The 23812-nt window shown below is 40.5% G+C and overlaps 1 protein-coding gene and 2 long non-coding RNA genes across 8 annotated transcripts in view; all 3 read left to right on the top strand.

The window, feature by feature from the left end:
- Positions 1–23812, top strand: part of DIAPH2 (diaphanous related formin 2) — an 865016-nt gene that overhangs the window by 824518 nt on the left and 16686 nt on the right. For 2 of the 5 annotated variants that reach the window (XM_074277737.1, XM_074277736.1), the window contains exon 28: positions 7512–7835. The exons of 1 other annotated variant lie outside the window; for it this stretch is intronic. In XM_074277737.1, coding sequence (XP_074133838.1) covers positions 7512–7516 — 5 coding nt within the window. In that variant the 3' untranslated portion in view covers positions 7517–7835. Of the gene's footprint in view, positions 1–7511; positions 7836–23812 lie in introns of those variants that run through there. 2 more of the 5 variants (XM_074277735.1, XM_074277739.1) reach the window with 2 other exon arrangements.
- LOC141548506 (uncharacterized) lies at positions 1645–2092 on the top strand. Its single transcript, XR_012483985.1, has 2 exons — positions 1645–1769; positions 2052–2092. It is a non-coding gene; the product is annotated as an uncharacterized LOC141548506 (long non-coding RNA).
- On the top strand, positions 4771–6208 carry LOC141548462 (uncharacterized). Of its 2 annotated transcripts, none has more exons than XR_012483961.1 (2): positions 4771–4877; positions 6168–6208. It is a non-coding gene; the product is annotated as an uncharacterized LOC141548462 (long non-coding RNA). The 2 variants fall into 2 exon arrangements; XR_012483962.1 differs by lacking the exon at positions 6168–6208 and adding an exon at positions 5371–5406 and having other exon boundaries at positions 4773–4877.

Below are 23812 nucleotides of genomic sequence, written 5' to 3'. Positions count from 1 at the left end.
GAGAGGTAGAATGTAGAAGAAGGAGATAGAGTCAAATAGAATATAAAGGAAAGAGATAGAATGGAGTGAAGGACACAGAGAGAGGTAGAATGTATAGGAAGGAGATAGAGAAAAGTACAATATAAAGGGAGGAGATCCAAGAGAATGAAGAAGTGAAAGAGAAGCAGAATGTAGAGTAACAGAGAATAGAATAAAAGAGTAAGAGAGAGGTAGAATGTAGAGGAAGGGGTTAGAGACAAGTAGAATATAAAGGAAAGAGATAGAATGGAGTGAAGGAGTGAGAGAGAGGTAGAATGTAGAGGAAGGAGATAGAGAAAAGTACAATAATTTAATGGGAGGAGATCCAAGAGAATGAAGAAGTGAAAGAGAAGCAGAATGTAGAGTAACAGAGAATAGAATAAAAGAGTAAGAGAGAGGTAGAATGTAGAGAAAGGCGATAGAGACAAGTAGAATATAAAGGAAAGAGATAGAATGGAGTGAAGGAGTGAGAGAGAGGTAGAATGTAGAGGAAGGAGATAGGGAGGAGATAGAAGGCAGTGAAGAAGTGAAAGAGAAGCAGAATGTAGAGTAACATAGAGAATAGAATAAAAGAGTCAGAGAGAGGTAGAATGTAGAGGAAGGAGATAGAGAAAAGTACAATATAAAGGGAGGAGATCCAAGAGAATGAAGAAGTGAACGAGAAGCAGAATGTAGAGTAACAGAGAGAATAGAATAAAAGAATAAGAGAGAGGTAGAATGTAGAGGAAGGAGATAGAGTCAAATAGAATATAAAGGAAAGAGATAGAATGGAGTGAAGGAGACAGAGAGAGGTAGAATGTAGAGGAAGGAGATAGAAAAAAGTACAATATAAAGGTAGGAGATCCAAGACAATGAAGAAGTGAAAGAGAAGCAGAATGTAGAGTAACAGAGAGAATAGAATAAAAGAGTCAGAGAGAGGTAGAATGTAGAGGAAGGAGTCAAAGAAAAGGAGCATAAAATGGGCGGAGATAGAAGAGAGTGAAGTAGTGAAAGAGAAGCAGAATATAGAGTAACAGAATAGAATAAAAGAGTCAGAGAGAGGTAGAAAGTAGAGGAAGGAGATAGAGAAAAGTACAATATAAAGGTAGGAGATCCAAGACAATGAAGAAGTGAACGAGAAGCAGAATGTAGAGTAACAGAGAGAATAGAATAAAAGAGTCAGAGAGAGGTAGAATGTAGAGGAAGGGGTTAGAGACAAGTAGAATATAAAGGAAAGAGATAGAAGGGAGTGAAGGAGGCAGAGAAAAGGAGAATAAAAAGGGAGGAGATAGAAGAGAGTGAAGAAGTGAACGAGAAGCAGAATGTAGAGTAACAGAGAGAATAGAATAAAAGAGTCAGAGAGAGGTAGAATGTAGAGGAAGGGGTTAGAGACAAGTAGAATATAAAGGAAAGAGATAGAATGAAGTGAAGGAGTGAGAGAGAGGTAGAATGTAGAGGAAGGAGATAGAGAAAAGTACAATATAAAGGGAGGAGATCCAAGAGAATGAAGAAGTGAACTAGAAGCAGAATGTAGAGTAACAGAGAGAATAGAATAAAAGAGTCAGAGAGAGGTAGAATGTAGAGGAAGGGGTTAGAGACAAGTAGAATATAAAGGAAAGAGATAGAAGGGAGTGAAGGAGGCAGAGAAAAGGAGAATAAAAAAGGAGGAGATAGAAGAGAGTGAAGAAGTGAAAGAGAAGCAGAATGTAGAGTAACAGAGAGAATAGAATAAAAGAATAAGAGAGAGGTAGAATGTAGAGGAAGGAGATAGAGTCAAATAGAATATAAAGGAAAGAGATAGAATGGAGTGAAGGAGGCAGAGAGAGGTAGAATGTAGAAGAAGGAGATAGAGAAAAGTACAATAGAAAGGGAGGAGATCCAATAGAATGATGAAATGAAAGAGAAGCAGAATGTAGAGTAACAGAGAATAGAATAAAAGAGTAAGAGCGAGGTAGAATGTAGAGAAAGGGATTAGAGACAAGTAGAATATAAAGGAAAGAGATAGAAGGGAGTGAAGGAGGTAGAGAAAAGGAGAATAAAAAGGGAGGAGATAGAAGAGAGTGAAGAAGTGAACGAGAAGCAGAATATAGAGTAACAGAGAGAATAGAATAAAAGAGTCAGAGAGAGGTAGAATATAGAGGAAGGGGTTAGAGACAAGTAGAATATAAAGGAAAGAGATAGAATGGAGTGAAGGAGACAGAGAGAGGTAGAATGTAGAGGAAGGAGATAGAGAAGAGTACAATATAAAGGGAGGAGATCCAAGAGAATGAAGAAGTGAAAGAGAAGCAGAATGTAGAGTAACAGAGAGAATAGAATAAAAGAATAAGAGAGAGGTAGAATGTAGAAGAAGGAGATAGAGTCAAATAGAATATAAAGGAAAGAGATAGAATGGAGTGAAGGACACAGAGAGAGGTAGAATGTATAGGAAGGAGATAGAGAAAAGTACAATATAAAGGGAGGAGATCCAAGAGAATGAAGAAGTGAAAGAGAAGCAGAATGTAGAGTAACAGAGAATAGAATAAAAGAGTAAGAGAGAGGTAGAATGTAGAGGAAGGGGTTAGAGACAAGTAGAATATAAAGGAAAGAGATAGAATGGAGTGAAGGAGTGAGAGAGAGGTAGAATGTAGAGGAAGGAGATAGAGAAAAGTACAATAATTTAATGGGAGGAGATCCAAGAGAATGAAGAAGTGAAAGAGAAGCAGAATGTAGAGTAACAGAGAATAGAATAAAAGAGTAAGAGAGAGGTAGAATGTAGAGAAAGGCGATAGAGACAAGTAGAATATAAAGGAAAGAGATAGAATGGAGTGAAGGAGTGAGAGAGAGGTAGAATGTAGAGGAAGGAGATAGGGAGGAGATAGAAGGCAGTGAAGAAGTGAAAGAGAAGCAGAATGTAGAGTAACATAGAGAATAGAATAAAAGAGTCAGAGAGAGGTAGAATGTAGAGGAAGGAGATAGAGAAAAGTACAATATAAAGGGAGGAGATCCAAGAGAATGAAGAAGTGAACGAGAAGCAGAATGTAGAGTAACAGAGAGAATAGAATAAAAGAATAAGAGAGAGGTAGAATGTAGAGGAAGGAGATAGAGTCAAATAGAATATAAAGGAAAGAGATAGAATGGAGTGAAGGAGACAGAGAGAGGTAGAATGTAGAGGAAGGAGATAGAAAAAAGTACAATATAAAGGTAGGAGATCCAAGACAATGAAGAAGTGAAAGAGAAGCAGAATGTAGAGTAACAGAGAGAATAGAATAAAAGAGTCAGAGAGAGGTAGAATGTAGAGGAAGGGCTTAGAGACAAGTAGAATATAAAGGAAAGAGTCAGAATGGAGTGAAGGAGTGAGAGAGAGAGAGAATGTAGAGGAAGGAGATAGAGAAAAGTACAATATAAAGGGAGGAGATCCAAGAGAATGAAGAAGTGAAAGAGAAGCAGAATGTAGAGTAACAGAGAATAGAATAAAAGAGTCAGAGAGAGGTAGAAAGTAGAGGAAGGAGATAGAGAAAAGTAGAATATAAAGGGAGGAGATCCAAGAGAATGAAGAAGTGAAAGAGAAGCAGAATGTAGAGTAACAGAGAGAATAGAATAAAAGAGTCAGAGAGAGGTAGAATGTAGAGGAAGGGGTTAGAGAAAAGTACAATATAAAGGGAGGAGATCCAAGAGAATGAAGAAGTGAACGAGAAGCAGAATGTAGAGTAACAGAGAGAATAGAATAAGAGTAAGAGAGAGGTTGAACGTAGAGGAAGGCGTCAGAGAAAAGGAGTATAAAATGGGAGGAGATAAATGAGAGTGAAGAAGTGAACGAGAAGCAGAATATAGAGTAACAGAATAGAATAAAAGAGTCAGAGAGAGGTAGAAAGTAGAGGAAGGAGATAGAGAAAAGTAGAATATAAAGGGAGGAGATCCAAGAGAATGAAGAAGTGAAAGAGAAGCAGAATGTAGAGTAACAGAGAATAGAATAAAAGAGTAAGAGAGAGGTAGAATGTAGAGGAAGGAGTCAGAGAAAAGGAGCATAAAATGGGCGGAGATAGAAGAGAGTGAAGTAGTGAAAGAGAAGCAGAATATAGAGTAACAGAATAGACTAAAAGAGTAACAGAGAGGTAGAATGTAGAGGAAGGAGATAGAGTCAAATAGAATATAAAGGAAAGAGATAGAATGGAGTGAAGGAGACAGAGAGAGGTAGAATGTAGAGGAAGGAGATAGAAAAAAGTACAATATAAAGGTAGGAGATCCAAGACAATGAAGAAGTGAACGAGAAGCAGAATGTAGAGTAACAGAGAGAATAGAATAAAAGAGTCAGAGAGAGGTAGAATGTAGAGGAAGGGGTTAGAGACAAGTAGAATATAAAGGAAAGAGATAGAAGGGAGTGAAGGAGGCAGAGAAAAGGAGAATAAAAAGGGAGGAGATAGAAGAGAGTGAAGAAGTGAACGAGAAGCAGAATATAGAGTAACAGAGGGAATAGAATAAAAGAGTCAGAGAGAGGTAGAATGTAGAGGAAGGGGTTAGAGACAAGTAGAATATAAAGGAAAGAGATAGAATGAAGTGAAGGAGTGAGAGAGAGGTAGAATGTAGAGGAAGGAGATAGAGAAAAGTACAATATAAAGGGAGGAGATCCAAGAGAATGAAGAAGTGAACGAGAAGCAGAATGTAGAGTAACAGAGAGAATAGAATAAAAGAGTCAGAGAGAGGTAGAATGTAGAGAAAGGCGATAGAGACAAGTAGAATATAAAGGAAAGAGATAGAATGGAGTGAAGGAGGCAGAGAAAAGGAGAATAAAAAAGGAGGAGATAGAAGAGAGTGAAGAAGTGAAAGAGAAGCAGAATGTAGAGTAACAGAGAGAATAGAATAAAAGAATAAGAGAGAGGTAGAATGTAGAGGAAGGAGATAGAGTCAAATAGAATATAAAGGAAAGAGATAGAATGGAGTGAAGGAGGCAGAGAGAGGTAGAATGTAGAAGAAGGAGATAGAGAAAAGTACAATAGAAAGGGAGGAGATCCAATAGAATGATGAAATGAAAGAGAAGCAGAATGTAGAGTAACAGAGAATAGAATAAAAGAGTAAGAGCGAGGTAGAATGTAGAGAAAGGGATTAGAGACAAGTAGAATATAAAGGAAAGAGATAGAAGGGAGTGAAGGAGGCAGAGAAAAGGAGAATAAAAAGGGAGGAGATAGAAGAGAGTGAAGAAGTGAACGAGAAGCAGAATATAGAGTAACAGAGAGAATAGAATAAAAGAGTCAGAGAGAGGTAGAATATAGAGGAAGGGGTTAGAGACAAGTAGAATATAAAGGAAAGAGTCAGAATGGAGTGAAGGAGTGAGAGAGAGAGAGAATGTAGAGGAAGGAGATAGAGAAAAGTACAATATAAAGGGAGGAGATCCAAGAGAATGAAGAAGTGAAAGAGAAGCAGAATGTAGAGTAACAGAGAGAATAGAATAAAAGAGTAAGAGAGAGGTAGAATGTAGAGGAAGGAGATAGAGAAAAGTACAATAGAAAGGGAGGAGATCCAAGAGAATGAAGAAGTGAAAGAGAAGCAGAATGTAGAGTAACAGAGAATAGAATAAAAGAGTAAGAGAGAGGTAGAATGTAGAGGAAGGAGATAGAGACAAGTAGAATATACAGGAAATAGATAGAATGGAGTGAAGGAGTCAGAGAGAGGTAGAATGTAGAGGAAGGAGATAGAGACAAGTAGAATATAAAGGAAAGAGATAGAATGGAGTGAAGGAGGCAGAGAAAAGGAGAATAAAAAGGGAGGATAGAAGAGAATGAAGAAGTGAAAGAGAAGCAGAATGTAGAGTAACAGAGAATAGAATAAAAGAGTAAGAGAGAGGTAGAATGTAGAGGAAGGAGTCAGAGAAAAGGAGCATAAAATGGGCGGAGATAGAAGAGAGTGAAGTAGTGAAAGAGAAGCAGAATATAGAGTAACAGAATAGACTAAAAGAGTAACAGAGAGGTAGAATGTAGAGGAAGGAGTCAGAGAAAAGTAGAATATAAAGGAAAGAGATAGAATGGAGTGAAGGAGTGAGAGAGAGGTAGAATGTAGAGGGAGGAGATACAAGAGAATGAAGAAGTGAAAGAGAAACAGAATGTAGAGTAACAGAGAGAATAGAATAAAAGAGTCAGAGAGAGGTAGAATGTAGAGGAAGGAGTCAGAGAAAAGTACAATATAAAGGGAGGAGATAGAAGGGAGTGAAGAAGTGAAAGAGAAGCAGAATGTAGAGTAACAGAGAGAATAGAATAAAAGAGTCAGAGCGAGGCAGAATGTAGAGGAAGTTGTTAGGAAAAGTGTTATATAAAGAAAAGAGATAGAATAGAATGAAGGAATGAGAGAGAAGCAGAATGTACAGGAAGGATATAGAATAGAATGAAAGAGTAACACAGGTACAATGTAAAGGAAGGAGTTCGAAAAAATAGAATATAAAGGAAAGAAATAGAATGGGGTGAATGGGTCACAGAGAGAATTAGAATGTAGTGGATGGATTTAGAGAAAACTATAATATAAAGGAAAGAGATAGAATACAGGGAAGAAGTAAGAGTTAGAATGTAGAGGAAGTAGTCAGGGAAAAGTAGAATAAAAAGGAAAGAGACAGAATAAAGTGAAGAAGTGAGAGAAAGGTACACTGTAGAGGAAGGGGATAGAATAGAGTATAGGAGTAAGAGAGAGGTAGAGTGTAGAGAAAGGACTTTGAGAAACGTAGAATATAGGGGAAAGAGATAGAATAGAGAGAGCTAGAAAATAGGGGACAATCAGGTAAGAGATATTATAGGGAGAAGGATCAAGTGAGTGGTAGTGTACAGGGAAAGGAAATAGAATGGGGTGAAGGAGTAAGTGTTAGGTAGAATTAAGGGGATGGACAGCTACCATAAAGAATAGGGTGAGCAAGTTAGAGGGAAGTAGAATATAGAGAAGGAGATAGTATAGGATGAAAGAGGTAGAGGTAGAATATAGGCGAACCACAATTAGGAGTGATAGGGAAAGAATTAATGTAAGGAAGAAAGAGAACAAAGTGGCAAGTGGGGGTGATGAAAGGAGATAGGGAGGGAGGCAGGAGAAGCAGATGCAAAAGTGGGGATAGGGAAAGAGAAGAAGAAACGGTGGTTGAGGGAGAAGAGGACAACATTGGGAATGGAGATAATGGTAGAGAAAAAGAGAAAGTGTGGATGAGTCGAGGGGGAATAAATATGGGGGGCGAAAGGAGAAGAGAAAGTAGAGACAAGGGGAGAAAGAAATGGAAATGAGACTGGGATAAAGGCAAAGGATGAAACTAAAGGGGAAAGGTGTAGCTCTGGGGAGAGTGATGGAAGAGAGAAAGGAGACAGGGAATAGAAGAAGAGCTGGAAGTGGAATAATGATAGAATAGGGGAAGGAGGAAAAAGTGGTAAAAGAGAAAAGAAGAAAGTAGGGAGAGTGAGAAGTAGATAGAGATGGGGCAAAGGAGATTAGAAGGGAAATGGAGATACAGGAAGAGAGACAAATGGAGATGGAGGTGGAGAAGAAAATGTAATATAAGGAAAATGTGTTGACAGGTTAGAGACTGACCTGAAGTGATGCTGAGGGAAGTGAGTAGATCCAGGACGACGTCTTACCTGACGGCAGCAAGATTTCTGGAAGATCTATTCTGATGGGCAGGGCTCTGTTTGATGGCGAGGTGATCCAGGCTAGTTCCAATGGCCTTGTGATAGACCCCTCTGCAACCAGACACAGGGCTCAGCAAGGATCACAACATAGCATTCTCACTCTCTTTGTTTACTTTTTTGCCTTTTTCATTTGATTTTTCTGGGTGAACATTTATAAAAGAATTGTACTTATTTAACATATATTGAAAATTATCCATTCATATTTTTGACAATAAAAATTTCTCATTAAAGAAAAAAATTAAAAAATCATTGATTAATAAAATTCCAATATATAATAACATAGTTGTATAACCAGCCATGTGCACTCCAATCAGCCCCCCAATTACCCAGGTACAAAAAACATCAATGGCAATCCCATTTGTCTATAAAATGCTAAATACCGTAAGGACAAAGAGAACTCCATCTCTTTAGAATTCCATTCTCCTGCTATCTTCATTCTTATGTTGGATGCTCATTGTGGGCGTCTGGCATGTTTCAGGTCATCTAAAACCACAGTACGTCTTTAAAATGAGGGTGCACTTGACATCTTTGGGAGGTGGTGATTGTTTTATTCTATGTATCAATCCACTACGAATACATCATACGTTACCGGAGCAAAATTATCCTTTAGGCTTTGAAAGCTGAAATCTTGGTAAAATGACAGAAATATCCATAAGTATTTCTCTCTATTTAACTCACTTAATTCAACAACTGTATGTGAAAACTTTCACTGTTGATGAGATGAATTACATATTCTTAAATTACCCTCAGTCTTTGCTTTTTTTTTCCCCCCTATCTTCCCGCATTTAATGATCATCTGTAGATGGTCAATCATTTTTCAGTTGAGCCTGATTCTCCCTAACCCTGTTTGGGATTTGTTTGTTCACTGGTTTTTTTTTTTTTTTTTTTTTTGGCAAATATCATGGAATGATTTGCCATTTCTTTCTCCAGCTCATTTTACAAGTGAGGAAACTGACGCAAACAGGGTCACCCTGCTAGTGTCTCGGGTTGGATTTGAACTTAGGGAAAGGATTCTTGCTGACTTGGGCCTGTGTGCTCTAGCTACTGCCCATACATCTAATGATACTTCATTCCATATAAGTGAATTTTATATAACTCTTTTAAGTAGTACTTTTAAAAACCTATCACTGAGCAAAATCTTTCCAAAAAGTGGTGCTCATTCTTCTTTCTTTCCAAACACTTAATTGAACATATTTAAATGACTAAGAATCGTCATTATAAACATCAGCTATTCTAATTCTTCAGTGAAACTGTCAAGGTATACAGAAAGCAAAACAAGTGAAACCTGATACCCTTAAAGAAAATCGTTTTTGCAAGGAAACATACTAGCAGCACACAAAAAGACATCTGTATAGGAAACCATTACAAACCATTTGCTTGTTTGAAAAGCATGTAGTACATTTTGAAAAGTTTATCATACACTCCACATTATTTTTTAAGACTCTCTTTTTTTTGTCTGAGATTCCTTCTTTGCATATTAAACATTTTAATGGCTTTTTTTTTTTTTTAGTATGGGGGCTAACCTCTCCTCATTCCCTATAACCCTGCCTCCCAAATTAAAAACGAAAGGTGGGAGGAAAAAATCCATGGGAAGAAACGAACATTGTCAAACAGAGCACATCTTCTGAGCAGCTACACCCAGAATGGCAGGGGCTCTTCCAGGAGCCATCACCTCCATGTCAGGAAGTAGATAGCATGTTTCATCATAGGTTGCTCATTGCATCCATCAGAGTTTTTTTCTTTACATTGTCAAACTTCTCCCTGTTCCATACCCTTTTTGTTGCCCAGCTTTCTCCGAGATCATCTTTTTCATCATGCTCAACTACCACAACTTTGTTTGAATTCTTCGGGTTAATATTGGAAGCTATATTTTATTTCCGACTATTTCCTCTGGCCTCTTTTCTCTGGTTCAGGTAAAAGGTGGGTTCAGCTGATGCCAGGTCCTGCCCACACACCTTCTTTCATCTTTGTATACTCTTCTTCTCACATCCCCCAATTACAAGAAATACCAAGTTCCACCTCCTCCCTCCTCTTTTCCACACTTGTATGTTCCTTTTACCTTCCCTTTTCTTTTCCCTTCAAAACCCTCAGATCAGAATCAATATACTGCCTCCCAAGTCCTCTTTTTCATTATTTAATTCCTTCAGTACCCTTTGAAGACATTAAGCTTCTGAAGGGACACTTGTGTCTTCTCCTACTGCATCATCATCTTTCTAATTCTTCAAATACACTGACCTTTGTCGGTTTTCCGGGACTCTTACGTTTGCATATCAAAGTGCCACCTCAGATCTTTTCATCAGGAATGCTTCAAAGTCCACTAAAGATCCATTTTTCTTTCCCTGTAGGATTATAGTCATCTTTGCAGAATAAGTTAGCTTGGTTACAAGTCTATGCTTTTTGGCAGATCGTATTCCAAGACTTTTTTTTTTAAATAGCAAAAGCTTCCTGTCTTTTGTAATCCTGAATGTGCTTTCTAAGCAATGGAACTTCTTAATTCTATGTGATTTGCAGTATTGTTTTCCTTTGACCCGAGAGGACTGATGGCCCTTCCAAGCTTCTCTTTGTCTTCTGGTTCCATTAGATTTGGGAACTTTTCATTCATGCTTCCTTAAAATATATTGTCTAGCATGTATACTTATATTGTATTTAATTTATACTTTAAACATATTTAACATGTATTTGTCAATCTGCCATCTAGAGGAGGGGGGAAAATTAGAACAAAAGGTTTGGCAATTGTCAGTGTTGTAAAATTGCCCATGCATGTATCTGGTAAATAAAAACAATTAAAAATATATTGTCTAGGATATTTTTAAAAATCATGGTTTTCAGAGAGTTTCATGATTCTTAAAAACTCTCTCCTCGACCCATTTTCCAGGTCAGTTGGTTTGGATATCCAGTATCTTCCATTTTCTGCCCTCAGAGTCCTGGTGGAAAATTCATTGTGCTTTTTTCTTAAGTGTTCGATTGTAGTTCTTAGGATGCCATGTTCTCCAGAGGCTTTCTTTGAGGGTTGTTATTCTTATTGCCTGCAGATACACAGTACTGGGCTCATTTCCTGTGGCCTATAGGTTTCTGGATGTCTCTTAGAGCAGGGATGCTAGCTGATCTGCCTGCTTCCATGGAGCAGCCATCTTGACCAGAATAGTACAGAATGCACTATTTTCTTTTTAAAAAAATTTTTTTTATTAATTTTATAATTATAACATTTTTTGACAGTACATATGCATAGGTAATTTTTTACAACAGTATCCCTTCTGTTCCAAATTTTTCCTCTTCTTCCCTCCACCCCCTCCCCTAGATGGCAGGCATTCCCATACATATTAAATATCTTATAGTATATTCTAGGTACAATATATATGTGCAGAACCACATTTTGTTGTTGTTGTTGTTGCAAAGGAAGAATTGGATTCGGAAGGTAAAAATAAACTGGGGAGAAAAACAAAAAATGCAACAGTTTACACTCATTTCCAGTGTTCCTTCTCTGGGTGTAGTTATTTCTGTCCATCATTAATCCACTGGAAGTGAGTTGGATCTTCTCTATGTTGAAGATATCCACCTCCATCAGAATCCATCCTCATACAGTATCATTGTTGAGTGTATAATGATCCCCCGGTTCTGCTCGTTTCACTCAGCATCAGTGGATGTAAGTCTTTCCAAGCCTCCCTGTATTCATCCTGCTGGTCATTTCTTACACAACAGTAATAGAATGCACTATTTTCAACAACCACGAAAATGGTACACTCAATTTAGTGATGAGAGACAAATACGTACATGAATCGTGTCTGCGTATGCATTCACACATACTCATGTATGCATGTATTGTTAGAACCTTCAGCACTCCCTTTTCCATCACCTCCTTCTCTTAGATAAGCTTAAGCTTTCTGTTTAATGAGATGATAACCACAGAGCCTCATCATGATTTTTTTGGGGGGGAGCAAGGAAGAGGATCTGGGTTATAAGAATCAGTTTATAAAAACATCTCTCTATAAAATCCGGTAAGCTTCATAAAAGAGAAGACGACATGGACTTTGGAGTTAGAAATAATCATAGGGAAATGCCGCGAGGAATTATTAAAGGTCATCCAATCCCCTCATTTTACAAAGGAGGAAGTTTTTTTGGACTCATATACTAGTAAGCCATAGAGTTGTGGTGCAGAGAGAAACACGTCTGCTGGTGCCCCGACCAGCATGTTGCCATCCTGTCACAGCTGGCCCTTTGGGTGGTCGATTGTTCTACCCAGTTGTGCCCTATCATACTTAGGGAAGATCAGAGGGGAGAGATTTACAAAGGACATACCAGCTGAATTTGAACTTGTCAGGTTTAGATTTTTGGAATGAGGTGAATGCTCAAAATAACAACTCAGCTCTTCATTACTGCCAGTGATAGAACGGATGAGAACTGGACTGTTGCTATGATCCAGCCTTCCTCTTCATTTTATTACAGCCAATCTGGACTTTTTTGATATCTTCAAGTACAAGTTGCTCCATTTCTAAGTTAGGCGTAGCTTAGGAATAAACTCAATGTCAGCATTTCACATTCTTCCCTCTATCCTTAGGGAATCTGGCCTTTCAGGTTGGTAACACTTATATCCCGGAGACCTTGGTGGATTTATTTTTTTTAAACTAAGCCCTTTAATTTTTGGCTACCCCCAAGTCCAAGAAGTTTCTGAATGCACTCTGTTGTCGATAATGAACAAAACTACTGGAAAATAATTAAAGTAGTTGCTAATCAGTTCCTTAATCAATTGTATCTGTAGCACATTATACTGAAAGAAATTGAAAAGGACTCTGTGAGCGCCAGAAATTCTCTCATGGAATCTAAGCGAAGATAAACTGAATTGAGTTTCTTTTTATGGTTGATTTCTATCTGATACAATTCATCTAGGGAAGAAAGTCGACCACTATGTGTTGATTCAATCTGCTAAAAAGCTACACCGAAAACTCCTTTTGATATCATTCAGATAACCTTTTCACATTTGCCGGTTGTTAATAAGAGCGATATTTAATCAGCAGGTCTTTAATTTTGTTACCGTATTATAACACAGAAACCACTTTAATTTAGAAAATGCTCAATGTAATTAGAAAGAACAGAGGGAAAAAACACCTGGCTCTTCACTTTAAGACAATCTCTTTTCTGATTCAATCTTAATGATTAAATAGCTTTGTGGATAGGTGAAAAAATCTTTAGCCACACACGCAAGAGTTCCAATCCTTTTCCTGGACTCACCTTCACTGTAATGCAGACAGTGGCCTAAGGAGATGTGGTACAGGCTGGGAGGGGTGAGAAGGGAAGGAGTTTCAGCTATCGTGAAACTATCACTAAATTAAAAAGAATAACCCGTAGTGAAATCCAGATTGTGTGATTTCCTCTAGCTCCAGTTAGCAACACAGAAGTAGAAGTGAAGCAAACAGATGATAGAAGTGATCCGGTGTTGGGGTTCGGTGAAGTGTTAATGTCAGGAGGACACAGAAGCTAGGGATCTGAGAGCAAAGAAGAATGTCCAGTTGGATCAATTCTGGAAGGGGTGAAAATGAAGAAAATCGCCCATGCGAGGGGAGCGGATGGCCCGGGAACGAACTGAGGGGTAGAAGGACTAAAAGTCACAGGGAAGACCGAGCATAGGATCTGGGCTATTAAAACAAAGACACACAGAGAACGAGAAAAGGTTCTGGTCATGTAAAGGCATATCTGAGTACATCAACTTGGAATTTGGGACTGGTGGGCTATGGCAAGATCAAGGTCATGGCCAGATGCTTCCCAAGATGCTTCCTGGCCACAAAAAAGCAAGGGGTCCTGGGGAAGCAAAGTGACAGCCTTCATAAACACCAGCTGAAACTGGGGCCTGGCAGAGCCTAGTGAGTCATCGGTACGACTGTCCTCAAAAGTCTTCTCATCTCTTTTTTCTGCAAGGCTTTTGGTGAATGATGTATCGACCATCACTATTTGGTGGCTGTTGCTTTCTGAGCTGTTTCCTAGTTCAAGATTTGCTACTCAGAACAGAAACAGAAAGCAAAGGGGACAAGAAGAATCTGTGCTCTCCGACCTTGGACACAAATCCAGAGGAGTTTCTAGTGCTTTGTAATCACGTATGCTACTCTTACCCACTATCAATTCAGTCTGACCGTGTCAGTCCTCTTTTTCACAGAGTCCAATTTCTCTCCCTATTGCCTTCATGAGCAAATATAGAAATACATTCCTGCCTTTAGAGTTAAAGCTCTTTATAACCCGGCCTCAAGCTCCCTTTCTCAGCTCATTGTACAGTACTCCCCTTCCCACAGGATGTTGTCTAGCCCAGGGCTTCTTAACCCTGTTCCACTTGTGACCCCTTTTTGTTTGAGAAATTTTTACTAGTACATAAAATAGGTATGCAAATCAAACATTTACTGATAATAAACCATAATTTCACATCCAGTTAGGAGACCTTCTATGGGGTCGCAACTCGGTTTAAGAAGCTTCGTGGGTCTAGCCCAGTTGCCCTTCTATTCCTAATATACAAGTCCTCTTTCATCTGTCTTCATGCCTCCTCTGCAGTCACTCCTGCTGTCTGGAATACTCTCCCTCCTTCGCTCCAACTCTTCCTTCAAGACTCAACTGCCGGGATCCTCCCTGAACAAGCTCCTCTATGTTCTTCTATGTGTATGTGTCTTCCCTGACAGGATGGAAGCCGGGGTGGGGGGGGGTGGGGGGAGAGTTGTAGAGTTAGGCTGTGCATCCTCAGCACCCAGCATAGTGAGTGGTTCCTGCTGACTAACACCTCGCTCACATTGAAAGTGGCTGGCTCAGTAGGATGGTGGTGGACATTAGCACTGGTTGGGGTTTAAGCCTAGTCATTTTTAAAACAGGCTAACTCAAATGACGACAATAAGCTTAATCTTAGACCCTTATTATTAAGCTGAACGTTCACATTAATCACACATCAGTAGTGACGTTTGCCGTTCTTCTGGCCGATCAAGGTTCGCAAAGAGCTCATTTGCTCATTGATGGTCTCGGTAGTCCCCAGTAGACTGAGGGGCACAGGACCATAAATAATTCAGGTTGGCTACAGAATCCAGACCTGTGGCTGCTGCTTTCCCCTGCCCTCTATATTATTCTGCGGCTTGAAAGTTGTGCAATTCCATAAGTTTGAGGTGAACTTGGAATAGTCAGCTGTGGAGGCACTAGCTTCACCGGGAAGAACCTTCCGAAATGAGGAGGGATCCTCTCCAATTCCTTTCTAGTCATCCACCACAGAGACACAGGACATTTTTTGCTTACAATTCTGTAACTCTTCTTATAGAAGATCATATAATTGCATGGACCTTATTATAGTATCTCTGTCCATGTACCTGTCTTAAGCCATCAGGCAAGAAAAGTTAGTGGGGAAATTAAAACCAACAGCAAGAGAGATGATAAAAATAAAACGCCTCTACTCTTAGATATGGAAGAAACAATGTGCTCCTCGTGGGTAACCAAACTCTTCAATTAACCATGACATTCCCTCCCCTGGATGAAGGGCCACACCAGAATGCTGAATCTAAAGGAGGGAAAATAGAAGAAAAATACCGGGTCAAGAAAAGAAGAAGGGAAGGAAGTGAAATACATTGAGCAAGAAGCCCAAGCCACATGCATGGAGTACTCCCTAGGCTCCTCAGTTTGTTTGTTTGTTTGCTTTTTTTCCCCACCACAGCATTTGAATTCGGTACTTTGAAAATAGCAATCAGGTCGCTTTTATGGATGCTAGAGAAATTGTGAAAGGGTCGCAGAGGGAAAGGTGGAGAGAACTGAGCAGGGTGGGGCTCCCACCAAAGTGGAAGAAGCCAGCTCTATTCCCTCAATGAAAAGTGATCTGTGACAAAGAACTAATTCCCACTTGGCACTAAGCGGCGGCATCAGCTCTGGCCCTTGATGACATGAACGACAATGAATGTTTCTGTTTTACCAAATTCAGTCACATTGGGGAAAAAGAAAAAGATGGAAATGAGGGAGATATAAAGGAGATAAGAGCAGGAAAGGTGAAGGGGGAAATGATTGCTTTGAGAATGTGCCATCTTGGCAAATCACTATTGATCAGAGAAATGCAAATTAAGACAACTCTGAGGTATCATTACACACCTGTCAGATTGGCTAAGATGACAGGAACAAATAACGATGAATGTTGGAGGGGCTGTGGGAAAACTGGGACACTGATGCATTGTTGGTGGAGTTGTGAAAGAATCCAACCATTCTGGAGAGCAATCTGGAATTATGCCCAAAAAGTTATCAAAATGTGCATACCCTTTGACCCAGCCATACTACTACTGGGCTTATACCCCAAGGAACTACTAGAGAAGGGAAAGGGTCCTGTATGTGCCAAAATGTTTGTGGCAGCCCTTTTCGTAGTGGCTAGAAGCTGGAAGATGAATGGATGTCCATCAATTGGAGAATGGTTGGGTAAACTATGGTATATGAATGTTATGGAATATTATTGTTCTATAAGAAATGACCAACAGGAGAAATACAGAGAGGCTTGGAGAGACTTACATCAACTGATGCTGAGTGAAACGAGCAGAACCAGAAGATCATTATACACTTCAACAATGATACTGTATGAGGATGTATGCTGATGGAAGTGGATTTCTTCAACATAGAGAAGAACTAATCCAATTCCAATTGATTAATGATGGACAGAACCAGCTACATCCAGAAAAGGAACACTGGGAAATGAATGTAAACTGTTATTTTTACCTTCTGAATCCAATTCTTCCTGTGCAACAAAAAATTCGGTTCTACACACATATATTGTATCTAAATTATACTGTAATATATTTAACATATATAAGACTGCTTGCCATCTGGGGGAGGGGTTTGGGGGAGGAAGGGAAAAAATCTGAATAGAAGTAAGTGCAAGGGATAATGTTGTAAAAAATTACCCATGCATATGTACTGTCAAAAAATGTTATAATTATAAAATAAAATAAAAAAAAAAAAAAAAAAAAAAAGAGAATGTGCCATCTTGGGGAGTCCATTGTTGCATTGGGTTCAGTCCTTTCATTTCATTTACTATCTGAAAGGTTCTAGCTATGACAACAGAGAAGTTGTTTATTTGATTGATCGAGTTACCCTCAGTGATACTGGGAAAACGACAGAGAATGGAAATCACTTGCTAGATAGATATCCCAGTTTTCCAAAAAGGTAGATGGTTCCAAGTGTAGGCCAGCTTCTGAAAGTTTGTCTAATAGAAATGGCCAATGAAGACATAGAAAAAGGAGCAGTGATCCCCAAAAGCCAGCATGACTTTATCAAGAGTGGGCTGTACCGAACTAACCTTATTTTGTTTTTTGACAGGATTACTAGACTGTTAGTCAGAGGACCGCTAGGGGGAAAAGGCTAACTTGGTCAGGAGGCTGAGGCAGAAAAGATTTGTGCGATTTAGGGAAGGGAAACCCCAGGTGGGGCAAAGGGATGACATGCCATCCAAACCACTCCCCCAAACCTCAGGCTACTTTAAAATCAGCAGAGTAACTACAATGAGGCAATCTGTCTTTTGACATGGTTTCCCTCAAGGGACCGCCCTTAAAAGGGACAAATGAATCCCTTTGACTTCTCATCAGAAAAAAAAAAAAAAGACATGGACAGTTTTCCTGTCAAATGAACAGCAAGATATTGCTTGAACAGTCCAGGGTCATGGGGCATCTTGCCTTACAGCCTGCCTGATTGGCAGCAGTGACATTCCTTTAGCTGAATTGTTAGAATTCTTTTCATTTTTTCTTTGTAGAAAAGCCATCTAGAGCCAACTTATTTTTCAAGGATGCTTGAGAAAGCTCGCGATAAAAAATAAATTAGTAAAATAGTCTAGCTAAAGAGAGTTTTTAAGCCCGTCCCATTCCCTCACTTTCCTGTGAACTCAGCACTCAACTGTGGTGCTGCTGGAACTACAGAGAGCTGGCGTGATTTGGGCCCAGTACTTGCAGACAAGAAACAGAACAGATATTCCATAATCATACACCAAGCTATAGGATCTCCGTGTGTGTGTGTGTGTGTGTGTGTGTGTGTGTGTGTGTGGGTGTGGGTGTGTGTGTGTGTGTGTGCGTGTGAGAGAGAGACAGACAAAGAGAGGGAGGGAGAGGAAGGGAGGGGCGGGAGAAGTTAGAAGGGGATGTTATCAAGAAAGATAGGGCTCCTTTTCCCCCCTTTGATCAAAATATTCACTTGTCCAAATCTAACGTCTAACCTAACATTTACTATGTGTTCATTACTCTGCATAATGCGTTCCTCATATATGTAAAAGTACATGATTTAGTCAAAACTATCGTATTAAATTTGCCTCGTAATTCCTCAGGGCTGTCAGCTGCTCATTAAAACTTGATTTTCTGTCAGGAGGAATTAATAATCTTGCCTTTTGAGTGAATTTAGAAGCATTGAGGGATTGAACAGAAATATGTGAATACCCTCTCAGTGGTAAATTGGATATCCAATTTTCAACTTAGTTTTAATGGGGAAAACTGAATAAATTGAATTCAGAGGCTTTTCTTTCCTTTTAAATATGTCCTTTCTTTTTTAACCAAGTTAAAGTGGAAGTATACTGTGTCTGTAGTGGGGAGAGTGGATCTATTTTCATCCACTTAAGAGAGGTTTCTCAAATGCAAATGAGACCTACTATATGGAAGACCCATATAGCCAATCGTGTGAGGAAAGTCTCTAGAAATCAAAGAAAATTCATCATGATAAACCAGAAATTGATTTGTATGAAATTTGAGTAATTTTGATTCTAAAAGTAAAGCGTCCTTTCTAAATCCACTTCCATCCCTGAAAGAATTTCCGAGTCTAATGCCATTCTCACAAGAAAGATCTGCCAATAATTTCCCCAGCCCCCATCTAAGTGCAAAACTTGGTATTGTTTGCTTAAATCCAACTAATAAAATGTAGTAATTCCTTTTTATTTTCAGTATCACATCTCTGTCATGTTTTTGGATAGAAAATCAATTAAAACAACTCAGTTGAGAAGATACTTGCAAATTGGCATAAAAATGTGTCTTTTTTTCATTTATCGAGCACGCCAGAGCTGATACCTTTAGCTTTATGAAAGTGTCCGTCCTCCGGGTAAGGCAATCATCTTCTCACGCTCCTGGGAAGATGATCTCCGTGCCCTTGTGCTCCAACATATTCTCCATGTACTTGGGAACTTTGTTTTATACGTGCACACATATGTGATTTTGATAACTATTGCTGTAGAAACCTATGTAGGTTATTTTATGCTTTTAAAACTCTTCTTCTGAAAGAGGATCCATCTGCTTCCCAGGTTAGGTTGCCAGTGGGATCTAGATAAGCCATGCACGTGTGGACATACAGGAGCTGGATTCAGATCTGGCTGTGTCACTTCCTAGCTCTGAGCCTTTGCCGAATCACCCCGTCTCCCTGGTCCCCCTCCATGTACCGCTATGGCTACGTCTCCCTCATCCTTGATTCCTACTTTCTGCCTCGAGGTCGTCTAAACAGGGGACTCAACTTTCTCTCTTCTTAACCTCTCAGCCACCCCCGAGCACTCACTTCCCTATCTAGTCCCTCCTTTAGTGTATCCTCATTTGGATCACCCCCTCAAACTAAAAGTGGGGTCCTTTTCTCTTCTCCCTCTGTGCTTGCTTTACTTGAGCATCTTCTAAGTTCTCAAAGAGTTAATCATCATCTCTCTGCACATGATTCTCAAATCTACCCACAACATCATATAGCCAGTTGCCTCTTAAACATCTTAAACTCAACATGTCCAAAATATGAGTCATTATCCCTTCCCCTGCAATTTTCCTATTACTTTTGAGGGCGCCACCATCCTCCCAGTCCCTCCGGCTCACCACCTAGTTGTCCTCCCCAGACTCCCTGCTACCACTCTCACTTTCACATTTCAGCATTGAAGGTCATGGGGCTGTGGAGTGAAATAACCCATTCCACATGTTGTTGATGAAATTCAGCTCACGCTCTTTGTGCAGATAGACACTCGCGTGAAGAAGGATTCGTCTTTGGAAAAACAAAATCATCGGGGCCGGTTGGTACAGGGTTCATGGTCTCACTAGCTATAATCGGGAGCATGCGCTCACCACACTTTTTCTTTCAAACACCATCTTGTTACATTAAAAATCTCTAACCGTAACAAAGCAATGTAAAGTCTGAATGACTCCAGGTGGAACTGGAAGAAAAAGGGAGCGAGACTCGCAAAGAAAAGCGCCTCTGGGTTCTGGGCTGTGCCACAAGGCATGTTGGTGACCGAATCCCTCAAACTAGTTGACAAGCCTTTCATCTTCGCATACTTACTACGTGCCAGGCGCTGGGCTGTAGACATACAAAGACAAGAAATGAAACAGCGCCTGCTCCTTGCTAGTTAAGAGAGCAGGTACATATGCGCACTAGTTGCTTAAGGGCGTCAGGAGAGGCTTTGGAAAGAAAGAAGGGGTTGCCTCAACAGAGGCTGGAAAGCTGGGTTGGTTAGGGTTGCCACCACAAACTAGGGTGCTGGCTCTATTAGTAGAGAAAGGGGGGGTGCGGTGGGTGAGCTATTGTGGAGAGTGATAGGACAAGACTTGGTGACCAAGGGGATGTGGGACAGAGGAGAATGGAGGAGTTTATGAAGGCACCGTGTCACACACCCTTTCGATTATAGCTAGAGATGGATATGTGTACCTATTGGCAGGAGGTTGGAGCTCTTGACAGCAATAAGAAGGCTCAAAGCAGGCACAGGTAGGAAGGAAATATGAGGTGTTGGCTTTGGGGCACTGGGGGGATTAAGGCTGGATAGATCTCTGGGAGACATGATCATAGAGATGAGAATTTAAGCCCTGAGAGCAGATGAGTTCACCAAGAAATAGGGTTAGAAAGAGAAGGGGTGAGGACCCAAGATGGGCTTGCTGGAGGTGAAGCTCCAGGAAATGAGTCTGACAAAGAGCAAGGGAGTAGGAGAACTGAGAGCTCCCAGAGGGAACAGGTCTTGGATTTGGCCATTAGGCTACAGTTTCTGACTTTAGAAAGGGCAGAAAATGTAGGCGTTTCTTCCCTCTCTGGATCTGGAAAAGGAGAAAATATGCCTCTGCCCAAATATGAATCCTGGGGACCCAAAGGGAAGGGATCTTTTTGAAACTAAAGTCATCCAGAATCCTCCCCACCACCACCTTAAACTCTGCTCTCAGCACCCACCGGTATCCACTCTACCACACTCACGGGCACTTGTTTCCATTTTTTTTGGAGCAGTAACCAAGGGCCATTTGAAATAATTTCCATCTGTTCAGAGGCCAGGGACCCATTCTGACACCGCCCCACCTAGGTGAGAACCTGCACCTGTGATTGGGAGAGAGGGAGGACTGAACCATGGGTTGGTCCCCCTCAACTCTAGTGGTGTTCCTGACAAAAAAGGGGTACTTCAGCTTTTATCTCAGAATGGCCTTTTATGGAAAGAGATTGGTGATCCTTGTTCTCCCCGCTATCTGTGCTGCTGCTGTGGCCACGGTAGGGCTCCAGGCTTGAGGGAGGAGAGAAGGGAACAGTGTGTACTGCGGGCCAGGCACCATACAAAGTCCTTTCCAAACATCATCTCCCTCGATCCCCACGATGAGCTTAGGAGGAGGGAACTGAGGCAGACGAGGTCACAGGGATAATCAGGGCCAAATGTCCAGTCATCTCCCTGATGGAAGGCCCAGCATTCTCTGTCCTGTACACCCTGCCTCTGATTCCATGCCCTTCTCAGTACAGGCTTCTCTTGACACACCAAAGTTCTGCTGGCCATCATTTCCCTTCACTTAATTTTTTTCATTACTTCCCTTGAAATTCTCGACCTTTTCTTGTTCCATATGAATTCTGTTGTTATTTTTTCTAGGTTATTAAAATAGTTTCATGGAAGTCTGATTGGTATAGCACTAAATAAATAGATTCGTTTAGGGAGTATTGTCATCTTAATTATATTCGTTCGGCCTATCCAAGAGCACTGAATGTCTTTCCAATTATTTAAATCTGACTTTATTTTTGTGGCAAGTGTTTTGTAATTTTGCTCATATAATTCCTGACTCTCCTTTGGTAGATATATTCCCAAATATTTTATACTATCGACCATTATTTTGAATGGAATTTCTCTTTGTATCTCTTGCTGTTGGATTGTGTTGGTAATGTATAAAAATGCTGAGGATTTATGTGGTTTTATTTTGTATCCTGCAACTTTGCTAAAATTCTGAATTATTTCTAATAGCTTTTTAGCAGAGTCTTTGGGGTTCTCTAAGTATACCATCATGTCATCTGCAAAGAGTGATAGTTTGATTTCCTCATTTCCTACTGTAATTCCTTGGATCTCTTTCTCGGTTCTTATTGCCAAGGCTAGAGTTTCTAGTACTATACTGAATAGTAATGCTGATAGTGGGCAACCTTGTTTCACTCCTGATCTTACAGGGAAAGGTTCTAGTTTATCACCATTACATATGATGTTTACTGAAGGTTTTAAATATATGCTCCTTATTATTTTAAGGAATAGTCCATTTATTCCTATACTCTCAAGCGTTTTTTAGTAGAATGGATGTTGGATTTTATCAAATGCTTTTTCTGCATCTATTGAGATGATCATATGGTTTTTATTAATTTGATTATTAATATGGTCAATTATACTAATAGTTTTCCTAATATTAAACCAGCCCTGCATTCCTGGTATAAATCCCACTTGGTCATAGTGTATTAGGCCATCATTTCCCCATCCCATCCTATGCCCAGAACCAGGCCTGTTCCTTTGCTGACTAGGCAGATACTCTTTCACAGGTAACCTCCACTCTTCCTGGCACTCACTGTAGAATTTGGCATTCATTAATTAGGCTGTTGCTCAGCAAGTAAGAAGGGATTGCCGAAAGGGGTCAGCTGGGGAGTCCTTAAGCTGTTTTTCAAGAGAAGGAAGACGGGACAGAAGGGAGTCTGAAGCCCAGCTTTTGGCTTGCCGGGTAGGCTGCAGACACGAGAGGAGACTACAGCCCGTCCTGATTAGTTCAAGGCATGTGTGGGGGTGATGGCACCACTTGAGAGCACAGATCCTCCATCTCTCACTTGTGGCTACTGCGACCTAAATGTCCCTGGGACCAAGATACCAGAGGCTCCCCACCGAACGTTTGGCCTTCCCTGGGCATCACTCAGCTCAGCGCCAACACACAAACAGGCCATGAAGGAGAGCCCTCCTCCTCTCCGTCCCTGGAAAGGAAGCTGTCACTGCAGACTGAAGGAAGTTGCAGTCTCCCCTCTCCTCGGGTTTTATGTTTTGTTTCCTTTGACGCTTTTTAAGTAGAACAAACTGGCTGCAAAGGTGAGATTTGAACTGTTTTAACAGAGAGGTGTCACTAAAAGAAGGCCGATGGGATGGGCCAAGCAAAAAGTGAGGAAAATTAAGAACAGAAGTGCTAGGATGGCCAAGAGCCAGGGCAGTGGTATCTGAATGAAGAAACAAAAAGAAGAATGCAAAAGCAATGTCCTTGCCAAGTTAGTGAAAAGAACTTGGTTCACTTACATTAATTTATATGTATACTAGGTCCTGTAGTAATGGAGCCGCCAAGAAAGTATCCACATTCAAGCGATGTTCTCTCGGTTCATTGAGTTTGACTCTTGGGAACTTCTTTGTCACAGATTCACTTGGGCCATTAGTGTTGGGGCCGCCAGCACTACACGCCACCTTGGACAGCGCCGAACATCAAGTCATTTTCACCCCCAGACTCCAAAGGCAGCCACTTAATTCACTCCACCTCAAGAGAAGAAATGTACCGGGAGGAAGAAGCCATTCCAGCAAGTCCCATTTCACAGGCTCTTTCAGCTACTGTGTGTGTGTGTGTGTGTGTGTGTGTAAGGATGGGGTGTTGGCCATCTTAAGAGGGGAACACAAATCATAGGAGGGGGGGAGGGGAGTTCTCCCAGGGGACAAGTACAAGTGGGATTGCTAGTCTTGATGGAGAGGGTTTAGAACAGCTGCCCCCTGTGAGGCCTATGGTACAGCCCGTTGATGTTGAAGAAGATGAAAGACCTTTCACTCCCTCATCTGAGCAGCTTTCTGACATGGTTTTTTTCTGTATTTATTCGTCAGGCTACAGCTAGCTGTCCTAGCACACCATGAAGGGGTAGAAGGGAGGCCTTTTATGGACGACCCTAATGACAACATTAAGCAACCTTTCACTTCTCTCATCACCCACCTCTAACCCTCCCTCCTGTTAGCCTGGTGCTGACCCCAACTAGGCCTT

The sequence above is a fragment of the Sminthopsis crassicaudata genome, chromosome X, assembly GCF_048593235.1.
Source record: "Sminthopsis crassicaudata isolate SCR6 chromosome X, ASM4859323v1, whole genome shotgun sequence".
NCBI classification, from domain to species: Eukaryota; Metazoa; Chordata; class Mammalia; order Dasyuromorphia; family Dasyuridae; genus Sminthopsis; species Sminthopsis crassicaudata.
This window is presented reverse-complemented; position numbering and strand designations above follow the sequence as displayed.